General features: G+C 56.5%; 2 protein-coding genes across 11 annotated transcripts in view; one reads left to right on the top strand and one right to left on the bottom strand.

The window, feature by feature from the left end:
- The first annotated feature begins 322 nt into the window (after positions 1-322).
- On the top strand, positions 323-20987 carry ELAC2 (elaC ribonuclease Z 2). Its single transcript, XM_072730399.1, has 24 exons — positions 323-605; positions 1109-1159; positions 1314-1384; positions 2142-2206; positions 3787-3844; positions 4615-4683; positions 6252-6359; positions 7288-7346; positions 9563-9621; positions 9732-9804; positions 10363-10475; positions 10780-10875; positions 11779-11917; positions 12029-12114; positions 13724-13842; positions 15168-15264; positions 16771-16909; positions 17280-17318; positions 17453-17562; positions 18158-18257; positions 18327-18447; positions 18579-18657; positions 19073-19217; positions 19891-20987. The coding sequence occupies exons 1-24, from the start codon at positions 373-375 to the stop codon at positions 20125-20127; spliced, it is 2466 nt and encodes an 821-aa protein (XP_072586500.1). The 5' UTR covers positions 323-372; the 3' UTR covers positions 20128-20987.
- The window catches only part of ARHGAP44 (Rho GTPase activating protein 44), a 168575-nt gene continuing 165985 nt past the window's right edge, over positions 20956-23545 (bottom strand). For all 10 annotated transcript variants that reach the window (XM_072730391.1, XM_072730389.1, XM_072730392.1 and 7 more), the window contains one exon: positions 20956-22330. Coding sequence is in view for 6 of the 10 variants with exons in the window: in XM_072730389.1 (XP_072586490.1) it covers positions 22191-22330 (140 nt within the window). In the remaining 4 variants the exon portion in view is untranslated. The remainder of the gene's footprint in view (positions 22331-23545) is intronic.

Raw genomic sequence — 23545 nt, 5'->3', positions numbered from 1 at the left:
CGCCCTCCGCGCATCCGGAAACGCCAGGCGTCGCGTGCCGGGACCGCGCTTCCGGGCTCTGCCCTCCAGGAAGTCCCGCCCCCACGCGAGGCACAGCTTCCGGCAAGAATCGTCGCCCAGGAAAGCCGGAAGGAGGCCAGGGGCGGGGCCGTCCGGGGCGCTCTAGCCGACGCCCACTCTATGGCCGTCGCCCGTTGACAAGCCGCGAGGGGCAGGGCTCCTCCCTATTGGACGCGCGGCCTCGAGGAGGCGGGCGGCTCGGCTCGCGGCGCGCTGATTGGCTGGGCCCGCCACGCGGGGCGGAGGGGCGGGGCGTGGGGCACGAGGAGCCGGGTGACCCGCCGCGTTGGGGGCGCGGGTGGAAGCTGGTGCATGTGGCTCCTCCGCTCGCTGCTGCTGCTGCGCTCGGCGGCCGGGCGCGCCATGTCGCAGGGACCCGCCCGCCGCCAGCGGCCGCCCAAGGACCCGCTGCGGCACCTGCGCACGCGGGAGAAGCGCGGCGCGGCGTGGGAGCCCGGGGGCCCGAACACCGTGTACCTGCAGGTGGTGGCGGCCGGCGGCCGGGACGTGGGCGCGGCGCTCTACGTGTTCTCGGAGTACAACCGGTCAGCGCGCCGCGCCCGGGTGTCCCCGCTGCTGGGGCGCGACCCTGGGCCCTGGGGGTGGGGGTGGGGGTGGGGGGCGATCCCCGGACCTTACGTGCACCCGCGTGGAGTTCCCGGGAGTCCCCGGAGCCCCCGACTCGGGGATGCGCGCGTCCCCCTTCCAGCCCTGGCGCCCCAGGCCCCTCTTGGCACGCTTGGAGCGCACTCCGGCCCGGGCGCCGCGGGACCGGGGGGCCTCATGCTCGGCGCGCGGGGTATCAGCTCAGCTGGCAGGTGCTGGGGGAAGGGACCCATCTTGGCACCGCCCCCCCAGTCCCCTGCTCGCCTCTCCTAGGGAGGCTCCCCAAGCACCATCCTGACGCCCAGAAACGCAGCCCGGTAGCACGGACAGGGGTGTTTCAGGTGTTTTCTGTCGTGCACAATAAAGCATCTCCAAAGCGTGGCAGGAATCTTAACAGAGTCCCATCTTCTGAGATTCTTGCGTCATGTTTGTCCTGTTGTAGGTACCTCTTCAACTGCGGGGAGGGCGTCCAGAGACTCATGCAGGAGCACAAGTGAGTCAACCATTTTTTTGGGGGGCGGGGGAGGCAGAGATGCTCATGGGGGCTTGAGAGCCCAGGGTGAGGGACAAGATGTTTTTATAGCAGAAGAAAGGGCCTCTAGGGGGTTGACCTTTGCTGTCCTGCTCAAATGTTTTGTCATTCTTAGGTTGAAGGTGGCTCGTTTGGATAACATATTCCTGACCCGAATGCACTGGTGTAACGTGGGGGGGTTGTGTGGTAAGTATATTCCTTCCTTCCAAGGTCAGACGCTGGAGGGAAGCCTCTAGGATTTTAGCCTGCCTGGTTCTTTTTTTTTTTTTTTTTGGTTTGTTTTTGGCCCATCTTCCAAGTCTAGAGGAGCTGGAATCCTCTTTTCTGCTTGCCCTGTCAGCCGCAGCTTGGAAAGCTGTGACTCAGGACAGATGTGAACATGGATGCTGCTTCTCCAAGCGTTGTCATCTACTCTGTTTATTGAGTTGCTGGACCGGAGATACGTGCCAGTAAACTGGAGGGTGTAGTGGGTGATGGTTACAGGACGTGCATATACCACTGAGATTATTGGCAGCTACCCACCACCCAGCTCACCCCATTATTCATAACCCAACAACTAGGAAGGTTAAGATTGTGTCACTGCCAAATTCCTTAAGTTTTGTGATATGGTTAGGACGGAGTGCAACACTGAGACCAAGGCAAGGCAGTGAGGTGCCTACACTGCAGAGCTTTTAGCCATTCCTTCATTTGGTGTGATTTTTGCACTCCTCATGCCTGCCTGCCTCACCCCAGCCTCAGCCCTGACCATTCTGGAGGCATCTGAGGAATATGTGGTGTCCCTTACATCTGCAGGAGGAGTCCCTTCTGCCCGGGGTCTGCGATCGCTGTACAGAAGCAGGAATGAGGACAAGTAGACTTGTAGCTGGTTAAGGAAGGAGTGCGCCTCCCAGTGGCAGCTACAGGGCCTGGTGATGAGACAGCTTGATGTTCTTTCTCCTTCCAGGAATGATTCTTACCTTGAAGGAAACCGGGCTCCCCAAGTGTGTGCTTTCTGGACCTCCACAACTGGTGAGTACTTCCCCAACCGCCACCCCACTGACTCAGCTTTTCCAGCTGACCCCTCCTTTTTTTTCGTGTCAGTGACCAGCATTTTCGTTTTCTGCAAATTTGTCTTTTGCCCTCCAGAGTTAACCAGTGGTGGAGCCTATCAAGTGAAAGAGACCTGAGTCCAAAGCCTTATTAATCGTACGACTTTGCACCAGTTTCTTTACCTCTTAGAGCCTCAGGTTGTTCATCTGGGAGATGGCTATAAATTCCTAAAGTTGCTGAGGATTACATGAAGTGCACATATAAAACAAGCCAACTTATCCCATGTTGGGTACCAAGGAGGCGCACAGTGGATGTTAGCATTTATTCTTAGTAAATTTCAGCCCTTTTCATACCTTCCAAACCAGCTTCTTAACACTGTTGAGAAGTTGCGTGCACGTTGTTAACACCACTGGCTGACAGTTCACTTCCCAGTTCTTCGGATGAAAGGCGACCCAGTTGCCAAGTACTATTAATTCTGTCTCCACAGTAGTGCCTCAGATCCACCCATTTGTTTCCCCTTAAGGCATTTCTTATCTGTGTCTCCTGCCCTATGCTCCTGTGACAGCTGCTTATCCCCCACACGGTGGCCAGAGGGGCCTCTTTAGGGCACATGTGTAGGTGCATCACACCCAGAACCCTTGGGGCTTCTGCACTGCAAAGCAGCACAAACACCATTTGTTGTGCCTGCGAGCCCTGGGGTCTTGGCCCTTGCCCATGCCTGGCATCTATATCCAGTCTCCACGCTGGAGCTCTGTGGGCCACTCTTAGCTCTACCCAGAATCCCTTCTCATCCCAAGGCCTGCCTTCTGAGCCTTCAGGGCTCCGCTGAAAGGACGTGTGCACAGAAGCCCGCCTGACTCTCCAGACAGGGTGTACCCTGGCCCTGGTGTCTCTTGAGCTTCTTGCAGATGCTTAGCACAACTGCTGCTACCCGTTTGTTCATGCTCATTTGTTTCAGTTTTGTCTCCATTGGATTTTAAGTTTCACGAGGGCGGGGACTCACACCCTGCTCACTGGTGAGCCCTTGGCACCCAGCATATAGTGGACACTCAGTAAACATTTGTGTAAAGGTGATTCAAAATACTAAAGTTCACATCAATGCCTCTTTTTTAAAAAAAAGATTTTATTCATGAGAGACCCAGAGAGGCAGAGACACAGGCAGAGGGAGAAGCAGGCTCCCTGTGGGGAGCCCCATGCGGGACTCAATCCCAGGACCCTGGGATCACGACCTGAGCCAAAGGCAGACAGACACTCAACCCCTGAGCCACCCAGGCGCCCAAGATTTTATTTTAGAGCAAGTGCACATGTGGGTGAATGGGAGGAGGGGCAGAGGGAGAGAGAATCTCAAGCAGAATCCCCACTGAGCACATGGCCCAGCACTGGGCTCTATCTCACGACCCTGAGATCACAGCCTGAGCTGAAATCAAGTCAGACACTCAACCAACCGAGCCACCCAGGCGCCCCAGTGTTGATGCCTGTTGATAATTCTCACATACTGCTGTGTTGCTGTGTTCTGTGTTTATACAACCATAGCTGCTGCTTTTCTTTTTCTTTTGTAGGAAAAATATCTAGAAGCTATCAAAATATTTTCTGGTCCATTGAAAGGAATAGACCTGGGTAAGTTCCTGACTCTGACTCATAATCTACCATTTCTTCCTTATATCTGCCCCAGTCTCTGAAATGAGAATCTGTAAAAAGTAGACTACATTAAACCTTAAAACCGAATGCTTCATCAGTGAGATGCGTGTTTAAAATATTGCCTGTGGCCATTTCTGTGCCCCCACATCTTGCCCCTACATACAGGCTAGAGATGGTCTCAGATGAATTGCCTCCAGGTGCCTGTGGTAGGAAGAGGGGATGTGAGCAGAGGAATCTACAAGCTTGTCACTGTTTACCCTGAGCCTTGGCTCTGGCTGTGCTGGGAGGCCCACGGCCTCTTCCTGGGGCCTCCGTGCTAGAGTCCACATGCATCCCCAGTTTATCAGTGCTCCTCTCTAACAGAAACACTGATATTTTATTTCAAAATGAATGCCAGCTTTTACAGTCTAGCTGATTCCCTGGCCTCACAATGCTGTGTGTTCACTTATGCCTCTGAAATTTGAGAATTGGTTTCTTTTTTAAAATTTTTTTAGAGTAGTGATCACAATCTGTTTTTTTGTTGTTGCTTGTTTAGTGTAGTAAATGCTAATGGCTGGTGAATATATATTGGTGCTTCTTTCCTAAAAATTGTCATTTAACTCTGAGATTCTGGTTTTAGTGTTGATTCCCAGCAGAATTCCAAGGCAGGTCTTTTGCTCGCGGTTGGTGATCTGGAAAGCTCATCTCCCCACCCCCCACCCAGTGCTTTTGTCCAGTGCAGTTCATTGTCCTTGGTCTTTATCCCACAGCCGTGAGGCCCCACTCTGCACCAGAATACAAGGATGAGACCATGACCGTCTTCCAGATCCCCATATACAGTGAGTACGCAAGCCTTGTTTCCTAGGAGGAGGGAGCAGTGTCGGTCCCAGGCAAGGAAAATGTGGGGTAAAGACAGAAACTGCTGGAATACCGGCTCTGTATACCCAGTTTTGTGTTCTGAAGGAGGTTAGGAAATTTCGCTGAGGAAGTAAGACACAGTCCCTGCCCTTACGGAGCTTCTATTTTTTTTTTTTTAAGATTTTATTTATTTATTAATGAGAGACACACAGAGAGTGAGAGAGAGGCAGAGACACAGGCAGAGGGAGAGGCAGGCTCCATGCAGGGAGCCCGATGCGGGACTCTATCTCAGGACCCCGGGGATCACACCCTGGGCCGAAGGCAGGCACTAAATTGCTGAGCTACCCAGGGATCTCCAGGAGCTTCTAATCAGTTAACTCCTATGTGATGATCGAGGTCACACTTTGGGATGTTACCTAATCAAGTAGTGTCAGACGACAGATTGCCCTCAGATGTGCACGTTTATTGCTTGGGGTTTATTTGCCACAGATATCTGGAGAGAGGATGCTGGAGAGGTTCACGCTAGTGAACTTTTTTTTTTTTTTTTTTTTTTGTATTTTATATAAATATGCTGATGGAAGTGTTAGCTGGCCAGGTGGTCTCAGGGCCAGATGATGTGGTTCTGACTTAGAGACAGCCTGCATGTTAGGCCCTGCCACGTCAGAGTCCATGTGCCTGGCCAGTCCCACTACACACCAGGTTGTGCCAATGGTGAGAACACAGGACACTAGGGACATTTCCTTGACAGCGCTGATGCCTGCCCAGGGCTTGAAGGGACACAGAAGAGAGGCCCCAAGGAGGGGCCGAGAAGCCCAGCACCGGCCAGGAGATGAAGCTTGCATGATGCCCATGTAGGGAAGCTGGAGGATGTGTGGATTGAGCAGAAGCAAACGTGCTGGGGGCGGGTGGGCAGTGAGACGACTGGTCACATCACAGCTTGCCCTGCTTGGCTCACTCCTGGTCCGATGTCTCCTCTTCCCTGACCCCTGCTGACCCCCAGGCCTGATTCGCGTCCCTCACTCTTCCTCCTTTCCTGGCAGATGCTAGGTTGCTTTAATAATGTGTGTGGCCGTCTGTCCCAGCACCCAGAGGACCATAAGGAACGAGAGTGCACGCACAGGGCAGACAGGTTTCTGAGACATGGCAGCCGAGCCAGCCTTTTCCTGCCATGATGGGGTTTACATGGCCTAGAGACTTAATGGACTGTGAAGTTTGGCCCCCCGAACTGCACCTGTGGTGCTGGGTAGCCTTAGGCCTAGGTCTACCTTTTGAGGGTGGTGCTGGTGCATCACCCAGCCTGCTGCCTGAGTGTGTGTTAGCCCACCAACACCATCGAATTCCTGTTGTAGCCAGGGCTCTGAGCTGAGCAGAAACAGAAAGGATCCAGAGGTCCTGCGGCCCCAAGACCAGGGCAGGGACATCACTAGCTGTCACAGTAGCAGGCAGGCTGCTTTAGTGGGCACTCTGCCGCGGGTTTGTGCGAACACCTGAGCTCTGGCCCAAAGTTCCCCTCCGGGCCTGGGGTCTGACTGTTTTCCACACTAACCAGGTGAGCTGAAGCGAGCAGAACGCCAGCCATCTCAGAGTCCAGAAAGACTCAGTCCAGGGCAGTCTTCGGATTCTGGATCCGCCGAAAACGAGCAGCACCTTCCAGACGGTAATGCTGTTTAAATAGAAACAGGGTGCTGTCAAGACTTGTGTTTTCTTAATCTACGGCTCTTCTGTTTTTTTAATCTACTGCTCCAGATTGGAATTGTTATCATGGGAAGCCTCTGTATGAAACGGGTCCTTCTCCCTCGGCATGTTGTAGGACTCAGCCCGTGGGCAGAGTGGGAAGGGTTGCCATGAAGGTGGCAGTTCAATCCCCAGCCCTGGTGGGGTTTCCCCGGAGGAGGCCAGGGTCTGGCAGATTGGTTCATTCCGAGGCTTTCACACTTTTTTTTCCCATTAACGCAAAGCAATTTTTCACAAATGTGGAAAACTGCTAAGCCGACCTGTCAGATCCATGAGCGGATCTGCCCCTTTCCTTCTACAAGGATGGCCTGCTGAGTGAGTTAAAATCCCAAGATGTGTTGGAGGACTTGGACCACTGAAGGGTCTGTCATCCAGTGTTGAGCAGGGCTGATACGTCCCTCCTGCTGGGATCATGTCTGTCTGAGGACTGAGAAGGACAGACCCCCCGGGCCTGTCCTTCCTGGGATGGCCCAGCTGAAGACCCACACCTGCATTTTCTCTGCAGGCCATTCCGGCTTTGTGGTGTTTCACATAAGCTTGTTTATAAAGAATGTTATAGCTTATTTTTTCTGTCTCCTCCACATCTCAGTAAATTGTGTCATTTTTCTCAAACATCTCACTAGTCAGTTCTAAAGCTTTTCTGACTGGCGATTTGCATCTTCCGTTTACTCTGACCTCAGCGTGAGGAGGAAAAAGAACAGGTCCTGCTGGGGAAGGAGCACCAGTATTTCCTTCGACCTTTGTCCGTTTCATTTGGCATGAAGCCGATTTAGACCTCAGGGCATCATCAGTCTGTGAAGCCCATGAAGCTTCACATTTGCCTTGTTACAATCAGATTTGTTTTTGCTCAGGTATTGGCCAGAAGAAGAGCGGCCGGGACCCCGCCTTGGTTGTAGCTTTTGTCTGTAAGGTAAGCAAGCACCTGTCGGGCAGGCGTGTGATGGTGACGTCGCTTAGCTCTCATCCAGGGATTCGAAGTGAGCACCTCCTAAGTCCCTGGTGCTGAGAAGAAACACACCTATTTCTCCTTGCATACTTTCAAATGTTCTTCAGGCAACAGAGCCAGTCTGCCTACATGCTGGCCTATGTTTGCTTACGATCGGCTGTCTTGCACTTGAGAAATAAAGGCAACCTCGTTAGCCTTCGCCTGAGCCAGCCTTCACCCAGACTCGTTCCACTATGCTTTAGTTTGTATCCTTTTACTGTAGCTGTTCAGCTGCCAGCACTGGACTAATTTTAACTCTGGCTAGCATTCCCGGAGGCCTGTGTCCACAAACCTGAAGTCAGTCCAGTTCTGTGAAAATTCTATTACCTTAGGGCATTTTAAAAAATTTGACTGATGGTCTAGTTTTAATAGGGCTCTGCACTAAAATTTTATTATCTGCAGCAAACGCTTTAACCTGCAGTAAGGCTCAACCTTGGCCTTCTGTGGGCAATGATTTTTATTTTATTTTATTTTTTTTTTTTTATTTTTATTTTTTGAGGAGTGATGTCGACTGTATATCTACAGTTCTTACCCAAGTCCTCACACCAACCAGGGAAAATGCTCCCGGAGGGTCAGTCGGAATAGTTACTAGTCGCAAGATCATCATCATCAGTATCCCTCCTGTCAATTTATTTCAATAGTAGTTTTAGAAAAGTCAAGGATGGTTGTTGGTAGGTTCGTTACTTGTGTATTTCTCAGTTTTTAGGCAGCAAAATAATTTCTGAAGTAGGTTTCTGTATATGTCTGTAATTGTGTCCAGTCCTTTTCCCCTCCCTCAATAGAGGCGGTGGGCGTGATGGGTTGTGCTGTGTGTGGGGTAAACCCTGGCTGTTTCGGGCCACTGTTCCCAAGGCTGCGGCAACAGCCTGGCCCTTCTGAGCGCTGCTCTCACTGGCTCAGCCTCTGGGCCCTTGATCCTCATAGAGCTAGTGTGCTGCTGCTCTGCTGAGGGCTTGGAAGGCAGTAAAGCTGAACTTGTCCCATCTCTGGGAGGTCAGAGAAGCGAGGGCCTGAGATGCAGACTGCCCTCTGCTAGGAGAGGCCCTGCATGCCAGCCTGGGGCCTCATGGGATGGCGTTCTTTGTCTCTTCTGTGCTCCACATGCTCTGCATCCTCAGGTGGGAACAGCTTCTCATGGGTTGAGCTCAGCTCATCGTCAAGGGAGGAGCTTTGCCCACCTTTGGTCTGCAAGTTCCTGTGAAACATATTAGCGCATGTAGTTTCCCACCTTGGGTCTGTGGAGGGAATGCTGGGTCACAGCAGGGTGTGCTAGTGTCCGTCTCTGAAGAGGTCATCCAGGCTCATCATCTTTGCCTCATACGCACACACTTAAGCTGTAAGCCCTCCTGTAGGGTCACGTTTGCTGAGCCAGAAAATTCTAGAATCCTGGTAAGGCTTGATCCTACATAATCATCAGCAATCCTACATAATCATTCTGTACTTAAAAGTGTATACGTGTTCCAGATCTCCTTCCAGATCTCCATATCTCACATATGAAATCATATGTGAAAATAAAAAAAAAAAATCAGAAAGGGCCTAAAATATTAATACATCTTTGAGTATTGAATTACATTGTTGTTTGCCCTCCTACCATAATAAGAGTGTATTGGGGATTTCTCATTACAATTTTCTCCAGGGTAGAAGCAGCACCGTGTCATAGGTACGTGAAAAACTGTCCATGCTTTGGCAACCCTGTCACCATCAGTGCACTATTGTGTTGCACGGGGATTTGCGTGATCGGTTCTTTGAGGCCACACACTTGTCCTGTTCTGTTAGCTCTTACACAGCGAGCACAAGATGTTGGGACACAGGTGCTTCTCCTCAAGGAGAGGCGAAGACTGTTAATCCATTTGGAAATGGAGCCCGTTTTATTAAATCTGTAACAAGCTACTGTCGGGAAAGAATGCACGGTGTTTTAAATTGTTGAGCTTCTAGTCCCGAAGTGTTTCGGGATAATCAACTTCCTGGGAATGTAGCGTGGAATGTAGCCTACTTCAATCGCAGAGCAGTGACCGGCCTGCGTTTAGGTGAGCAGTGACAAAGCGACATTAGAGAATAAAAGCATTTGGACGAAGGCTGATGATGGCCGAGCTGCCTCCTCCCTCCTCGCTGAGATGGCATTTCCCTTCTCTTTGACACAGCTTCACGTGAAGAAGGGCAACTTCCTGGTCCTCAAAGCCAAGGAGCTGGGCCTGCCAGTGTGAGTGTTGGCAGGGCGTGCTGTCAGGGCCCTCGGGGAGTGGGGTGAAAGAGGGGGCCCCTGTGTCCCTGCCGCACCCTGCCTCACGGATGGCTGGCCTCTTCTTTCAGCGGGACGGCTGCCATTGCCCCCATCATTGCTGCTGTCAAGGACGGGAAGAGCATCACTTACGAGGGCAGGGAGGTGAGAGACCCCGTTATTGTGATGTTTCAGCTGTGGTAGCCGGGGCCTGGAACAGAGTTGCTGTCTGGGTCAGGCCCTCCAGACCTCACCATTAGGGGAAATGGAACAGCCCTGAATTCCTTCACTTGGCCAAGGGATAAGATGGGGTCTCTGACCGGGACCTGTCCTGCTCACCCACGCTGGCTGTGGATCTGCAGGGGGTCTTGTTAGCGCCTGAGGGCCCTGCTCCTGGTGGGATGGATGCTTCCTCCTGCCGGGCTGGATTTAGGGTCCACAGCCCCCAAGGAAGGCCACCATGTTGTTGACTGGGATGTTCCCTCCGGGGTCTAAGGATGTCCCGGCCAATGGCCGCCAACCTGAGGGACCTTGGTTCCACGGCCTCTCTGGGGGTGCGGGTCCTCTGCAGGCCGGCTGGCGGTGTGGGGGTGGCCCTGACCTTGCTTCTGTGCTTGTTCAGGAGGGATCACGTAAGGCTGGCCGTTGACCTGAAGCCGGTCAGCGTGTTTGCGGAGCTGGGCCTGGCCCCGCAAGGGAATTGTGACCGCCCTGATTTTGCAGATTTTGCCTGAAGAGATCTGTACTCCTCCAGATCCTGGTCTTGCTTTTATTGTGGTAGAATGTCCGGACGAAGAATTCATTCAGCCCGTGTGTGAGAACGCCACCCTCCGGAGGTAAGGGGGCCCTGGGGCTGGGAGGAGCCCGGGCGTCCGGGGGGTGCCTGTCTGACCGGTGGCCCTCCTGGCACGTCGGGCCGTGTCTGCGAACGCCCGCGCTCTGAGTGGCCTGGGGGTGCCGGGGTCACACTCCCACTGCAGGATTTACGGAGGCACTGGCACTTTGGGGCGGGGCTGGTGTGCGCAGCCTTGGCAGTGAGGTGAGGGAAGCTGGAAAACCCGAGAGCAAGCCACGGTCGCCCTTCGCGGGGGTTCTGAGTCTGGGTCAGCGCCCGGCGCACAGCTCACTCCTGCCGCACAGGTACCAAGGCGATGCCGATGCCCCTGTGGCGCTGGTGGTGCACATGGCCCCCGAGCGTGTGCTGGCGGACCCCAGGTACCAGCAGTGGATGGAGAGGTAGGACCCCTTTGCTTCTGTCCCCATTCCCTCTGGACGCGCTGCCTCCCCTCGCTCCCTGGGCTCCCCGCCCCGCCCAGTGTGGGGAGCAGCCACCCCTGCCACTGTGCAGAAAAGCCGCCACTAGGTGGCGCGGTGTGCACGCCCATGTGGCTTGTGTGGGGCCCTGCGGGGTCCAGCTACACCCTCCAGGCCAGGGTCTGGATGAGCGCCTGCGCCTGCCCCCGATGATCCCTGATCCCATCCTAAAGGAGAGCCTCGTCAGTGTACAGTGACAGCCTCAGTTTAGGGGACATCGGGCTTGTGACAGGCAGTGTGTTGACGACTCTGCATCTCCACCCATTTCCTCCCCTCTTCCCACTAGCCCCGTGAGGCAGAGGTCTGCCAACCTCAGGGACAGAAGTGGTCACCCTGCCTCTTCCTCGGGGCCCCAGTGGCAGAGCTCAGCAGCAGCTGGGAGGGAAGATCAGAGCTGAACTCTGAGCACATGGAACCTGGGGGCGGTTCCAGCCTCTGCTCCTTCCTCATGAGCCCCCAGGCTCCTGCTCTTCCATGCTCCTCACCCCCCCTCCCTGGAGGGCCCGAGTCCTAACGTCCATGACCGTGCCTCCTCCTCTCCTGCCCTGTACTCCACTTTGTTCCCAGCCCCTGGCTGTGGGCTCCTGACATCTCGGTCTTCTGGGTTTTTCTGGGGCTCCTTCCAGCACAGCCAGAGGTGCTTGGGTTTGGAGGGGACACAACGCAGAGGCAGCAGAGCGGGACCCTGGGGGCCCATCTCTCTGGACCTGCCACTTACTTACTCCTCTGTACGCTTCCATCTACTTTCTTTGCTCCTGGGGTCGTCACTCCCCTTCGGTGGGAGGCCTCCCCGAGGGATGCTGCAAACGCGCTGTCTTGTCATAGGTTTGGGCCTGCCACCCAGCACCTGGTCCTGAATGAGAGCTGCTCCTCAGTCCACAATCTCCGCAGCCACAAGATCCAGACACAGCTCGGCCTCATCCACTCCGACATCTTCCCCCCGCTTGCCACCCCCCACCGCCAGGTAGTGTCACCTGCGGCCCCCCAGCCCCTGGCCCAGGCCCTCCTCCACCCCGCTCCCCCCCCACCCCCCGCCTTGTCCTCCTCTCCACAGTGTGTGACTTGTGTCTTCTAGGAGGAACATACCACCTTCCGCGTGCCCACGGTCCGGGGCGAATGTCTCCTCAAGTATCAGCTCCGTCCGCGGAGGGAGTGGCAGAGGTCTGTGTGCGACCCTGAGCTAGCAGAAGGGTCTAGATCGGGGGTTGCCAAGCTCCTCTCGTAAAGGGCCAGGTAGTAAATATTTCAGCCCCAGCGTGGAGTGTGTCCCAGATACTGAACTCCGTCTGCCCCTGCCCCAGACGGAGCCTCGACCACAGGTGAACAAACTGGTGTGACTGAGTTTCTGAGCAAAATCAGGTCCCCAGTTGAGGTGGGAAGAGGCCAGTGATTATTCCTTCCTAAACGTGTTTTCCCTCATGATAACAGTGATACATGTCCCTTGTTTTACAGAGAAAGTGTTTGATGGAAAAGGTTAGCCACCCTTAATCCTGTCGTCCGAGATAAGAGATAACGATTGTTAGCGTTTTGTTTCTTAAGTTGGAGCATGTGGCCGTGTGTGCTTGTGGCCTGTCTGTTCTGGAGTCATTACGTGGCCTTCAGTAAGGAGACTTTCGTGGGTACTCCAGAGAGGGATGTTTGCTCCTCTTAGATACTTCTAGGTTGTTGTTTTAATGAAGCATTAACTGTTCTGTGTGTCAGTGATTGAGTGGAACTCTGTCCCCTCTGGGTGATTCTTAGATGTGGGGTTACTGGGTCGGGTGTGACCTGTTCTAAGGCACCCAGTGAATGTGACACTGCCCCCAACCCCGTTGATGGTCCAGCCAGTAAGGTGAGAAGTGCTTCCTGCCCCACCACGTCTTTCAGGTTTTGAGTGAGTTGGAGCTTCCTGTCTACTGCTGTGTCTGTATTAGTTGTTCCTGAATGATGAGGCTCTGCTGTTGAGTAGCTGGGTTTTCCAGGAGACCACATGGTCGTGTTACTGGGGCCCACGGAGGTGGGCTTGGGATTTCAGAGCCTGCTGTCAGCATGTGCAGGTGGTTTGTGAACTTTGATACACGAGCCTGGCCGGGTTCACCTTGACCTGGGCAGAGTCCAAGTCTTGAACCTCACAGGTGAGAATCTGGGCAGCTGGGCCTGGGGAGCTGTGTGAGCTCCCGGGTGAGTACGGTGTCCGGTCAGGGTGGAGAGCCACAGATCCGAGGCCTGCCTCTTCATGTGGCTGGGACCAGCCACGTCGTAGCATCGGGGCCTTGCTAAAAGCGAGGCACCAAATCAGGTCCTGTGTGTCCACAGGGCTCTCGGGTGACAGGCTGTGTACGTGTTAGTGCGGGAGCTGCTGCTCTTTGGCTATGCTTGTCAGCTGGGACTGTGTGACCCTTCCCTCCCTTTCTCTGGCACCCAGGGGACATGAGGCAGGGTCTGGGGACATTTTTAGTTGTGATGGTCTGGCAAGGGTTGGGGGTGCCAGGGGCATCCAGCAAGTAGAGGTCGGGGGTGCTGCACAGGACTCTGCCCCAGATGTCAGAAGCGCCAAGATTGTCACATTGTGAGCCAAGATGTCCTGAGGGCTCCAAGACCCCTGCTTACCTGAGAAGGGTTCCACGTGGAGGAGAACAGCAGTGCCCAGGGTCACTTAGACTTCAGTCTTGATCTGGAGAACCTTCTGCACATTGTGTCCATAAATTGATTCTGGGTACCCAGATCCGTGTTTGCTTGAGGCCATGTGCCCGCCTACTTTGGTCACCTGAGATGGCTTTTTTCTCTGCAGGGATGCTGTCATTGTCTGCAATCCCGATGAATTCATAGCCGAGGCCCTGGAGCTCCCCAATTTCCAAGAGAGTGTGCAGGAATACCGGAAGGCTATGCAGGACGGCCCAGCCCCAGCAGGTGAGCAGAAGACCACAGAGTGACCTTCCTCTCTTGGCTGCTACCCTCCTGCGGGTGTTTTCAAAGCACTAAGTAAAACGTCCCCCTGGCACCATTGAACCAGGTCTAGTTACATAATCCGCTGCTCCTTTATTCTCCAGGAGCACCTGTGCCTGCCTGCCTGCCCTTTCCACCAAGACCAGTTCAATCTGAACGTTTGGCGATGGCGCCCAGCTGTTCTGTAGCAGGCATGCACCATGTGCAGCGGGTCTGGGAGCCCCTGCAAGACTATAGAAAGAACTTTGTACCAAGGCTCAGTCAACTCGGGATCTAGTCCTGCCTGTGCAGATAGGGATCCACGGAAGACCTGGCCACGTCACTCGCCTTGCTGGGCTTTTCCTCTGCCCTATCAGGAGGAGTCGTTAGGGGGAGCTTGGGGACCTCTGCTCCAGGAGCTGGTTTTCATAGCGTGCTTTTCAGCTCATGCTAGAAGCAGGGAGTGCTCGACTAACAGTGTGTTGGCATGAACGTAGCCAGGTGGTCTTTTACCCAGTTGCAGGTTCTCCCTGGAACTCTGCCTGGGTTGGTGCGGAGCCTCTTTCAAAGTAGCCTTCCTGTCTGTCTGGGGAAGACTGACTTCCCTAACTCGCCTTTGGAGGTGTGAGACTGGATTTCTGGGTTGCACGTTAAAGATCCCCTGGGATCATCAGGTCTCTCTGGCCCCAAGTCCTGGCTCTGCCTCTTCCTCTCTGGAGGGCTGGCCCTCGGAGCCCGTTTGCACCCTGTAAAGCAGGGGGCTTCCTATCCAGCAGGGCTGTACGGCACCCACAGGAAGTACAGGTCTGGTGGTGACAGCTGGACACCAGGTGGATGCCAGTCCCTTGACGTAAATGATTCATATAACATGGAGAAGTGCCCTGTGGCTTTTTTTGTGGGTTTTTTTGAGATTTTATTTATTCGTGAGAGACACAAAGAGGCAGAGACACAGGGAGAGGGAGAAGCAGGTTCCCTGCAGGGAGCCCGTTGCGGGACCAAATCCCGGGACTCCAGGATCACACCCTGAGCCAAAGGCAGACACTCAACCACTGAGCCACCCAGGTGCCTGAGAAGTGCCCTGTGTTATGTAAGGGCCTTAGAGCAGCTCTCTGGATGGACAGGCTATGGGGTTTACTTGCCCTCTCTCCCAGACAGCCATTTACCCACAAACAGCCTGTGGCTCTGCCTCAGAGGAGGAGGTCCTCATGTAAGGACACCTGCGGGGGCATCACCAACCCCTCCTGGGAAGCCGGATGCTGGCTCACTTTTGATCCCAAGAAATGGACTCTTTTCCACATGTTTTTCCACAGAGAAAAGAAGCCAGTATCCAGAAATCATCTTCCTCGGAACAGGCTCTGCCATCCCAATGAAGATTCGAAACGTCAGCGCCACGCTTGTCAACATAAGGTATTGCTGTTCCCCAAGGGGGCCTCCGTCCACCGGGGAGCCTGTGGGTCCTGCCCCCCACCCCCAGCCCAGGCTAACATGAAGATGGGCCAGTGTGACTCTGCCTGAGTTTGTCACCTTGGCTAGAGCATCTAGAAGAGGAGTCGTGGGTGTTCACGCCCCTAAGAGGCTCCGAGAATGGCCAGACTCCATCCCCTGTTCCCCTGCCGAGGGAAACAGCGGCTCTGCTGTAGGTTGCACCTCACTGAGAAACCACCTCACTGCGTTTTCCCAGTAGTCCTACGAAGCAGTGACTGCCTGTTTCCTTGATCGGTGAACTAACTAACCTTCCCAGAGGTTACTCGTTCCCACAGCTGGTCAGGGGCAGATCTGGAATATGAGTTAGTGTCTACACTGCTGTGCCACGCCCTGTCCTTGCTGGTCACTGCCGATGTGGGGACAGCTGCTGGGTGCATGTGTTTGTCTCATGTTCAGGCCCTGGACTGGGGGCTTTTTGGTGGACTCTGGGGTTTGCGTAGTGTCCTTGCCAGCAAAGAAGAGAACCCAGGGCACCGTGTAGCATTCACGTCTGCAGACGCCTACGTGAGGGAAGACAGACCAGGACGTAGCAGGCTGGCTTTCAGATTCTGCTGTGTCAGCTCAGATGCTGGGGGTGGATGAGGACAGCACTTACAGTGCACTGTGCTAGCAGAACTACGCCGTCTGGGACACACTTCTCCTGCCGCTAAGGAGATGCAGGAAAGCACCTCAGCAGGCCTGTCCCGCGGGGCCGAGGGGCCCAGTAGAAGGGGCTTCTTCCGGAACTGTGGGTGGCCGAGGCTTCCGCAACACAGTCCGTCTGCAGGAGGCCCTGTGTCTGGACTCAGGTGTCTCCCTGGAGCACAGGCACAGTGCTCCCAGTCTGGTGGCTCCTCCAGAGGGGGACAAAGGCCGGCAGGAGACTCGCCTCTCCTGTGGTGCCGAGGCTCTGTGATGGGCCATGGGGATCGAAGCAAGCTGAGCCTGACTCACTAGCAGCAGCAAGCCTCCGCTGGGTCACTCCCCTGCAGGGGTACCCGCAGCCTGTCCTGCACTAGCCCATGGGGTGGAGAGCAGGCCAAGAGGCTCAAACTCCTTGACTAGGGCAGCAGGTGCATGGCAGCCAGACCTCCCACGTCCACACACGGTACCCGCAGCTGGTATCATCTATGGGGGGTGTCGCCACGTTCATCTTAAATAATCAGAGATGCACCCTCAGGGGTAAAGGGTTTCGTCCTCCCATTCCCCAACTGTCTCAGTGCCAGCCTTTGTGCAGCACTGGGTACTCCATATAGGTTCAGGGTCTCAGGGTTCCGGGCTGATTGGTTCCTTTATGTGATGAGCTCAGATGCCTGAAACTGCCTTTGTGTGTAGAGACACTTCTGAGTGAGCACGAGAGGTTCTGGAAGGTATAGGAAGTATGCAACTGCTGCCTCCTCTTCTCCCTGAAGACTCTCCCAGCAGCCTGACTGTCGCTCTTGCCTGCAGCCCAGACAGGTCCCTGCTCCTGGACTGTGGGGAAGGCACGTTTGGGCAGCTTTGCCGTCACTACGGGGACGAGGTGGACAGGGTCCTGGGCACCCTGGCCGCCGTGTTCGTGTCCCACCTGCACGCGGATCACCACACGGTGAGTGGTGGGGGACGACCCCATGAAGGGCAGGTGCGCCTGGGTCCGTGCATGCCCCCAGCTGGCCTTCAGTGCTGCACCCAGACGCACCCAGGGCCCCAGCTGTTTCACTGCTGCAGTCCCTCTGCTGGGGGAACCACCTTGTCTCTCCGTTCGCGTCCCCCATCCCACAGCAGCAGGGCTTTGGCCTTCATGGGGCTGGCCCTGAGGGGACCTCAGTTGGGTCCCTGGTCACACTGCCCATGACCACCCTGGGGGATGGTGGCTGACAGGGAGGGAGGAGCCACTGCACGACGACTCCAGGAGGGGGACGCGGGGCGGAGAGCCAACTTTGGCCACGGCTGACATGTGTTCCCTTCCTCGCCCCCAGGGCTTGCTGAATATTCTACTGCAGAGAGAACGAGCTCTGGTGAGTGTGGCACTTGATTTTGTTGCCATTTGAGTTGGTTGGCTGGCACGTCAGCAGCCACACCTCCTGCCACTCGGAACCGCTCCCATTGAGACGCCTGTCGCTGACTTGGCGCTTGGGTGTCCTTGTCTCAGGCGTCTCTAGGGAAGCCATGTCACCCTCTGCTGGTGGTCGCCCCAACCCAGCTCAAGGCCTGGCTCCAACAGTACCACAACCACTGCCAGCAGCTGCTGCACCATGTCAGGTGAGTGTCGGCACCTGGGCCCCCGGGCTGGGTGTCCATGGCGGGTGGGCCGTGAAACCCCGACACCAGGGCAGGCAGCCTTCCCCGGGACTGGACCCCAGATGGCATGGGGGGCGGGGGTGGGAGGAACGCTTCGACTCTGGGGCCGAATCCAGCAGCTGGTACCCGTGTCCATGTGAGGACCTAACACATCTCTGCTCAGCCCTCCTCTGGTTCTGTTCTAGTTTCTAGATTCCCGCCAGTTCTTCTCCATGGAACCACTCCAGGGCCAAGCTCCTGACCAGTGGCTGGCAGAGGCCCGCCCCTCCTGCCCCAGAGAGGGGTCTCTCTGTTTGGGATCTGCCCTGGCCTGCAGGGTGGGCCTCCCCTTCCCCCACCACGGGCAGCACTTCTCTGCCAGGTCCCCTGCTGTGGTCTTGGGTGTTGATATTCAGGTCTTTTATTAAATTGACTACTGTTTCCTCTTAGTGACTCATTCTCGTCTCTTTATGACAATGAGTTTGGGGTTTGTTCTTCAGCCAGACGCTTGAACTTTGAATCATATTAAAAAAATTTTGTTTCACGTTTGCCCTGGAACCACTTTGTGTCCTCACAGCCTGATTCCTGCCAAGTGCCTTCAGAAAGGAGCGGAGGTCTCCAGTCCCGAGGTGGAAAGGCTGATTGCGTCGCTGTTGGGAGCCTGCGACTTGGAAAAGGTAAGGGGGCCCCCGCAGGCGGGGAGAGTAAGGGGGCCATGGCTGCAGGCCACTAACCTGCTCCTTCAGTTTCAGACCTGCCTGGTGCGCCACTGCAAGCATGCTTTCGGCTGTGCGCTGGTCCACACGTCCGGCTGGAAAGTGGTCTATTCCGGGGACACCATGCCCTGCGAGGCTCTGGTCCAGATTGGTGAGTACAGGTGGCAATGGCAGGGTTGTGGTCCTAGCGGGCGCACAGGGCAAGGCACAGCTGAGGACCCAGGGCCAAGCATGTCTCAGGCCGGGGACTCTGCTCCAGTGTCCCTGCCCCTTACTCTCTAGGGAAGAACGCCACCCTCCTGATACATGAGGCCACGCTGGAAGATGGCCTGGAGGAGGAGGCCGTGGAAAAGACACACAGGTAGGGGAGACCCTCAGGCCACCCACCACCTTCCCCCAGGTGACATTCAGAGCAGCCTGGCATCAGCCCTGTAGGGACAGACTGCTCTGCAGTGACCATCACGCGAGGCCGGCCTGCTCCCCGCCCTGGGGGTTCCAGCCTTCATTTCTGCTGCCGCCCGGTGAGGTGCTGGCTGGGGCAGGTGTCTGAGGGTGTTGCAGATACACTGGCACACACGGTCCCATGTCAGGGAGCTGCCGGGGAGGGGGCTCAGGGACAGGCAGGGCAGGCAGCTCACTGACAACCTGGCCCTTGGCCATTGGAGACTGTGTTAGGGGGAGCCCTGCTGACCCCCCCAGGGGGGTTCATGCGGGAATCTGGGGGCTGGGGTCACCCCATGCTTGGGCATCAGCCTTACACGGCCTTCTGCTGGCAGCACCACCTCCCAGGCGATTGGTGTGGGGGTGCGCATGAATGCGGGGTTCACCATGCTGAACCACTTCAGCCAACGCTATGCCAAGGTGCCTCTCTTCAGCCCCGACTTCAACGAGAAAGTGGGGATTGCCTTTGACCACATGAAGGTCTGTGCCCCTTGGGTTGGTGGGGCTGGAGACTGCTCCCAACACGGGGTGCTGGGTGCTCAGGAGGTGTCTGTCCATTCCCCACCACAGCCAGCTGGTCCCACCACGGCCAGCCCATATGTCCCCCCTCCCACCATGGCCAGCCCATGTCCCCCACACACGGCCAGCCCGTGTCCCCCCCCAACCACAGCCTACCCGTCCCCCTGCAACCACCACCACTGCCAGCCTGTCCCCCATCACACCACCTGTCCCTGGGACAGACTGGAGTGTTGCAGCTGCTGGAAGTGACGGGGTGCAGGGAGGGGGGATTCTCCCTGCGGTTCCCACAGCCACATGACCGGCACCTCAGCACTTGGTTGGGGGGAGGCGGGTGCTCCCCTCTCTTGCCAGGGAAGTCAGCCAGCCTCGCCCCCTGGCCTCCCTGAATGAGGGCAGGAGCCAGGGTTTGCCTCTGAGTCCCGACTGCCTCTCCTTTCCGGAGGCCCGTTCACAGTGTTGCCCTCTCGGCCAGGAGTGGGGCATCTGCACCCCTTCTGGAGAGGGCTCCCCCACTCCCCCATCCCGTTTTTCCCCCACCACCAGTGGACACGGAGGTCGGTGATAGAGCTTCCTCGGCGCTGCTCCTGCCGCCCCCCGGCCCCTGACGCAGGTCCTGTTCCCCGCTGCCCTCCAGGTCTGCTTTACGGACTTCCCGACGGTGCCCAGGCTGAGCGCCCCGCTGAAAGCCCTGTTTGCCGGCGACATCGAGGAGATGGAGGAGCGCAGGGAGAAGCGGGAGGTGCGGCAGGCGCGGGCTGCGCTGCTCTCAGGGGAGCAGGCGCGCGGCCCCGACGACAGGATGCCCCCGCAGAAGCGGGCCCTCGTGGAGCAGCCTCGGAGCCCGCAGAGCAAGAAGGTCAGAGCACAGTGAAGGCCCGGGAGGGACCCTGGGCTCGGAAGGTGGCGTCCTCGGCTCGGCTCACGGGGAGGCACCAGGGCGAAGAAGGGCGTGAACGCAGGCCTGGGCTGGGCCCCCCCCGCAGGGACAGACTCGCTGGATGGGTCGTACCGCCGCCACCTGGCACGGCTTCGGACCCGAGGCTGCTGGACGGAAGAACAGGGACAACTGGGAGTTGGTACTGACCATTTTTAAGGAAGCTGCACGGAAAACACAGCATGGCCCGCCTGTTCCAGTCGGGTGCTCCCTCTGCACACCCGCGCCAAGCTGGGTCACAGGACGCTGGGTCGTGGACACGATGTCAGAGTATCCAGGACTCCGGGAATAGTGTTGCCAGAGGCAGGCCTCAAGATGCCGCCTGGAACCCAAGTGCTGTGCTTTGCCCCGGTGCCACCTGTGAGTAGGAGCCTCCTGCCCTGAGGCACAGTGCTCCCTGGCACCCACGGTGACCTGGAAGCTGGCTCTGCTGGTGGTGGTGAGGGCCTTCAGAGCCTGTCCCCGGAGAAAAGGGGGGAGACCAGGGATGGGTCTCTGCCCCCCAGTGAGATCTGGACCCCCTTACTGCCCCCAGTGTGTTGACAAATCAGTTGTGGATTGGGCCCTCTCGCCCTCCCTTGGGGATCTAACAATGGAGAGAATTCCCGGTGGATCGGTATTTATTGGTGAGAACAAAGCTTTAAAAGCTCAGGTGACTTAGAAGAGATGGTGCGAAGACTCAGCCTAGCCCAGCCGTGACCGCAGGTGTCCACCCAAGGAGTGTCCCCCACAAGCTTATTGTCGAAACAAGAAGATAGGCCACGCTCAGGGATAATAAATCTATTTTAATAACATTACTTTTGACAACTATTTGTACATGTATTTAAAGGTAACTTTTGACCCCTGGGCTCCGTTACAAATTGGGTACTGACCCATCCTTGCCAGGAAGTGAGCAAAGCTGTTAACACCAAAAGTTGGCAAATCCCACCATCAGGGCAGGGTTATTTTACACTGTGTTGGGAAAAAATAACTAAGCATTTAGATTTCTCATTGTACACCTATACATTGGTTTAGTTTGAGTGGCTCAAATTAAACAAATATAGATTTCATATGTACAAATATTATATCATGTATAGGTATATCGCATCTATTTTAAAAGGATAAAATTGGAAAGTCTGACTTGGCATGCATGACCCGAATCTGTGTCTCGCTCCCTTCATCCCCAAGTGTGACTGGGCTCCCCAAGGACAGACGGGACACCCCAAGGGCAGAGAGGGGGTGATGAGCCACTGCTGAGCGAAGCCCGCCGCGCTGCAGGGCCAGTGGCACCCGCCTCGGGTCTCCACAGGCCGCCTTCCCGACCTCCAGGTAACAGGTTTATTGCTAGTCCCTGTGGCCGCCCCAGCCCAGCAATGAGACCGTGGAGACTGCAGAATTACCGTTGGTGGAGGTTGCTGGGGGTGGGGGGGTGCGATCTTTGGGCCCCCAACACCCTCGGGATCATCTTTTAAATTCAGAAGTAGAAAAAGGAGGTGGTGATGACAGGAGCGCTTGGTCACATGGTCAGGGAAAACTCAAACCATCAGAAAGTGGAACAAATTTAGTTTTAAGCCATTGACTTTAGAGCCCACGTATTAAGGGCAGCCTTGAAGATTTACACGGGCTGCCACCCACTGCCACCCCGACTTGTGCAGCGGGTAAAGGTCAGGGCCCAAACTCTGCGCTGCAGGTGGGACGAGCGATCTGCCTCCCTCACCCTCCCGCGCACCCCCAGCCTACACCCACCAAGGACCTTGCTGACACGAAGCCCTGGGGCGGACGGGTGCCGCGCCGCACGGAGGCTGAAAGTAGATCAAAATAGGCACAAAGTCAAAAGGCAAAGATCAAACAAAAGGCCAAAATCACCACCCCAAGGGAACAACAAGGTCGGCCCCAACATGGGCCACGCAGGCCGGAGGTGACAGCGATCCGCACGGTGTGCAGGGCTCCAGCCCACGCGCGGCCAGCCCAGGGGGCAGGGGTGGGGCCCAGTATGTACACGCGGGGCGGGGTGGCGCGGGTCAGAGGGCGGTGCTCTCAGACTCCTCCTCCGAGTCCCTCTTGTCTGTCACCGAGTGTCGCCGCGCGTGCTCCAGGGGGCTCAGGCGGAGCGGCGGCCCCAGCTCTACGTGGATGGAGGGGATGTCAAAGTGGACGAGATCTGTGGGGCGGCAGAGAGAGGCGACTGAGGGCAGCTGGCAGGAGGTGGTGGCCGCGCGGTCGCCGGCCGGTGCGGGCATCCTGTCACAGGGTCAGGTGGGGGTTCAGCTGCCCCGAGCACCCCAATCCCATCCCGCCAGGGAAGTTGGAGGAGGAGCGCTGGGACAGCTCCAGCGCTGCGGCCTCTGCACACCCTCCAGCTCCGTGCCCAGGCTGCTTTCTGGGCGGGCCTCAGGGACCCCTGACCGGGGTTTCAGGGCTGCATTTAGTTTCCTAGTGTACACGGGGACAGGGCAGGAGACCCTGGGAAGGCACCCCAAGCCCGTGAACAACCGGGGAGTCGAGCTGGTGCCTGCATCCTAAGACCCGAGACAGACCATTTTTGTGGCTGCTGGAGGCAGGCGGGCAGTGGGCCTCTGCTGGGAGGCTGTTGGTGGAGGGGACCCACCTCTCAGCACCAGGGCAGCTGCTCACCTCTGGGTGCATCCTTACTGTGGCCACTAAAAGGTCATTGTTTCTGGGAGATGCTCAGCAGACTGTGCTCAGCATCTGAAACTGGGACGGCAAAGGCTGGGCCACTGCACAGGGCTGGCAGCTCCGGACGGGCAAGGCCACGCTGGAGGCACAAGTGGTGGCGGGAGCTGAGCTCCTGGACCATGGGGGAGTGCGGGGGGTGGGGCAGAACCAAGGACCCTGATGGCGACACCCCTTCCTTGGCCTGCTTCCTCCCAGGCCTCTAAGGGCTTAGCCTTGCTGTCATCCTGGACCCGGACCACAGGGACATGTTCCTGGAACGAGGGCAGCCCTGGGCCAGCCTGGAGTCAGGCATGGGGTGGTTTCTTAGTCTTCAGGAGTTTTAGGTAAAACCAACATTCACACCATACCAGGTGGACAGACAGACATTTGGACACAGTGTTAAAAGACATACAAACATGGAAGCTGTGGGACAAAGGTCCTTCTGTCACTCCCCGAGCCACCACCACCCCCAAAGACGGTCCTCAAAACGTCATTCCTGCCTGTCTCCATCCCACTGCCTCGGAACGGAGATGGGGTCCCAGGCTCGGCTCTGCCAGTGGCACTCGCTCCCCCTGCCTCGGGCGACAGCTATGGGATGCGGCCTTGGGCCACCCGCCCCGCAGCGTTCTGCTGGGCACCGGCCCTCCCTGCTGCTCGGGCTTAAAATCCCGTCCCTGGCATTGCAAGTGTGGCCTTGGGC

The sequence above is a fragment of the Vulpes vulpes genome, chromosome 12 (genome assembly GCF_048418805.1).
Source record: "Vulpes vulpes isolate BD-2025 chromosome 12, VulVul3, whole genome shotgun sequence".
Taxonomy (NCBI): Eukaryota; Metazoa; Chordata; class Mammalia; order Carnivora; family Canidae; genus Vulpes; species Vulpes vulpes.
Note: the sequence above shows the minus strand (reverse complement) of the source record. Positions and strands in the feature narration are given on the sequence as shown.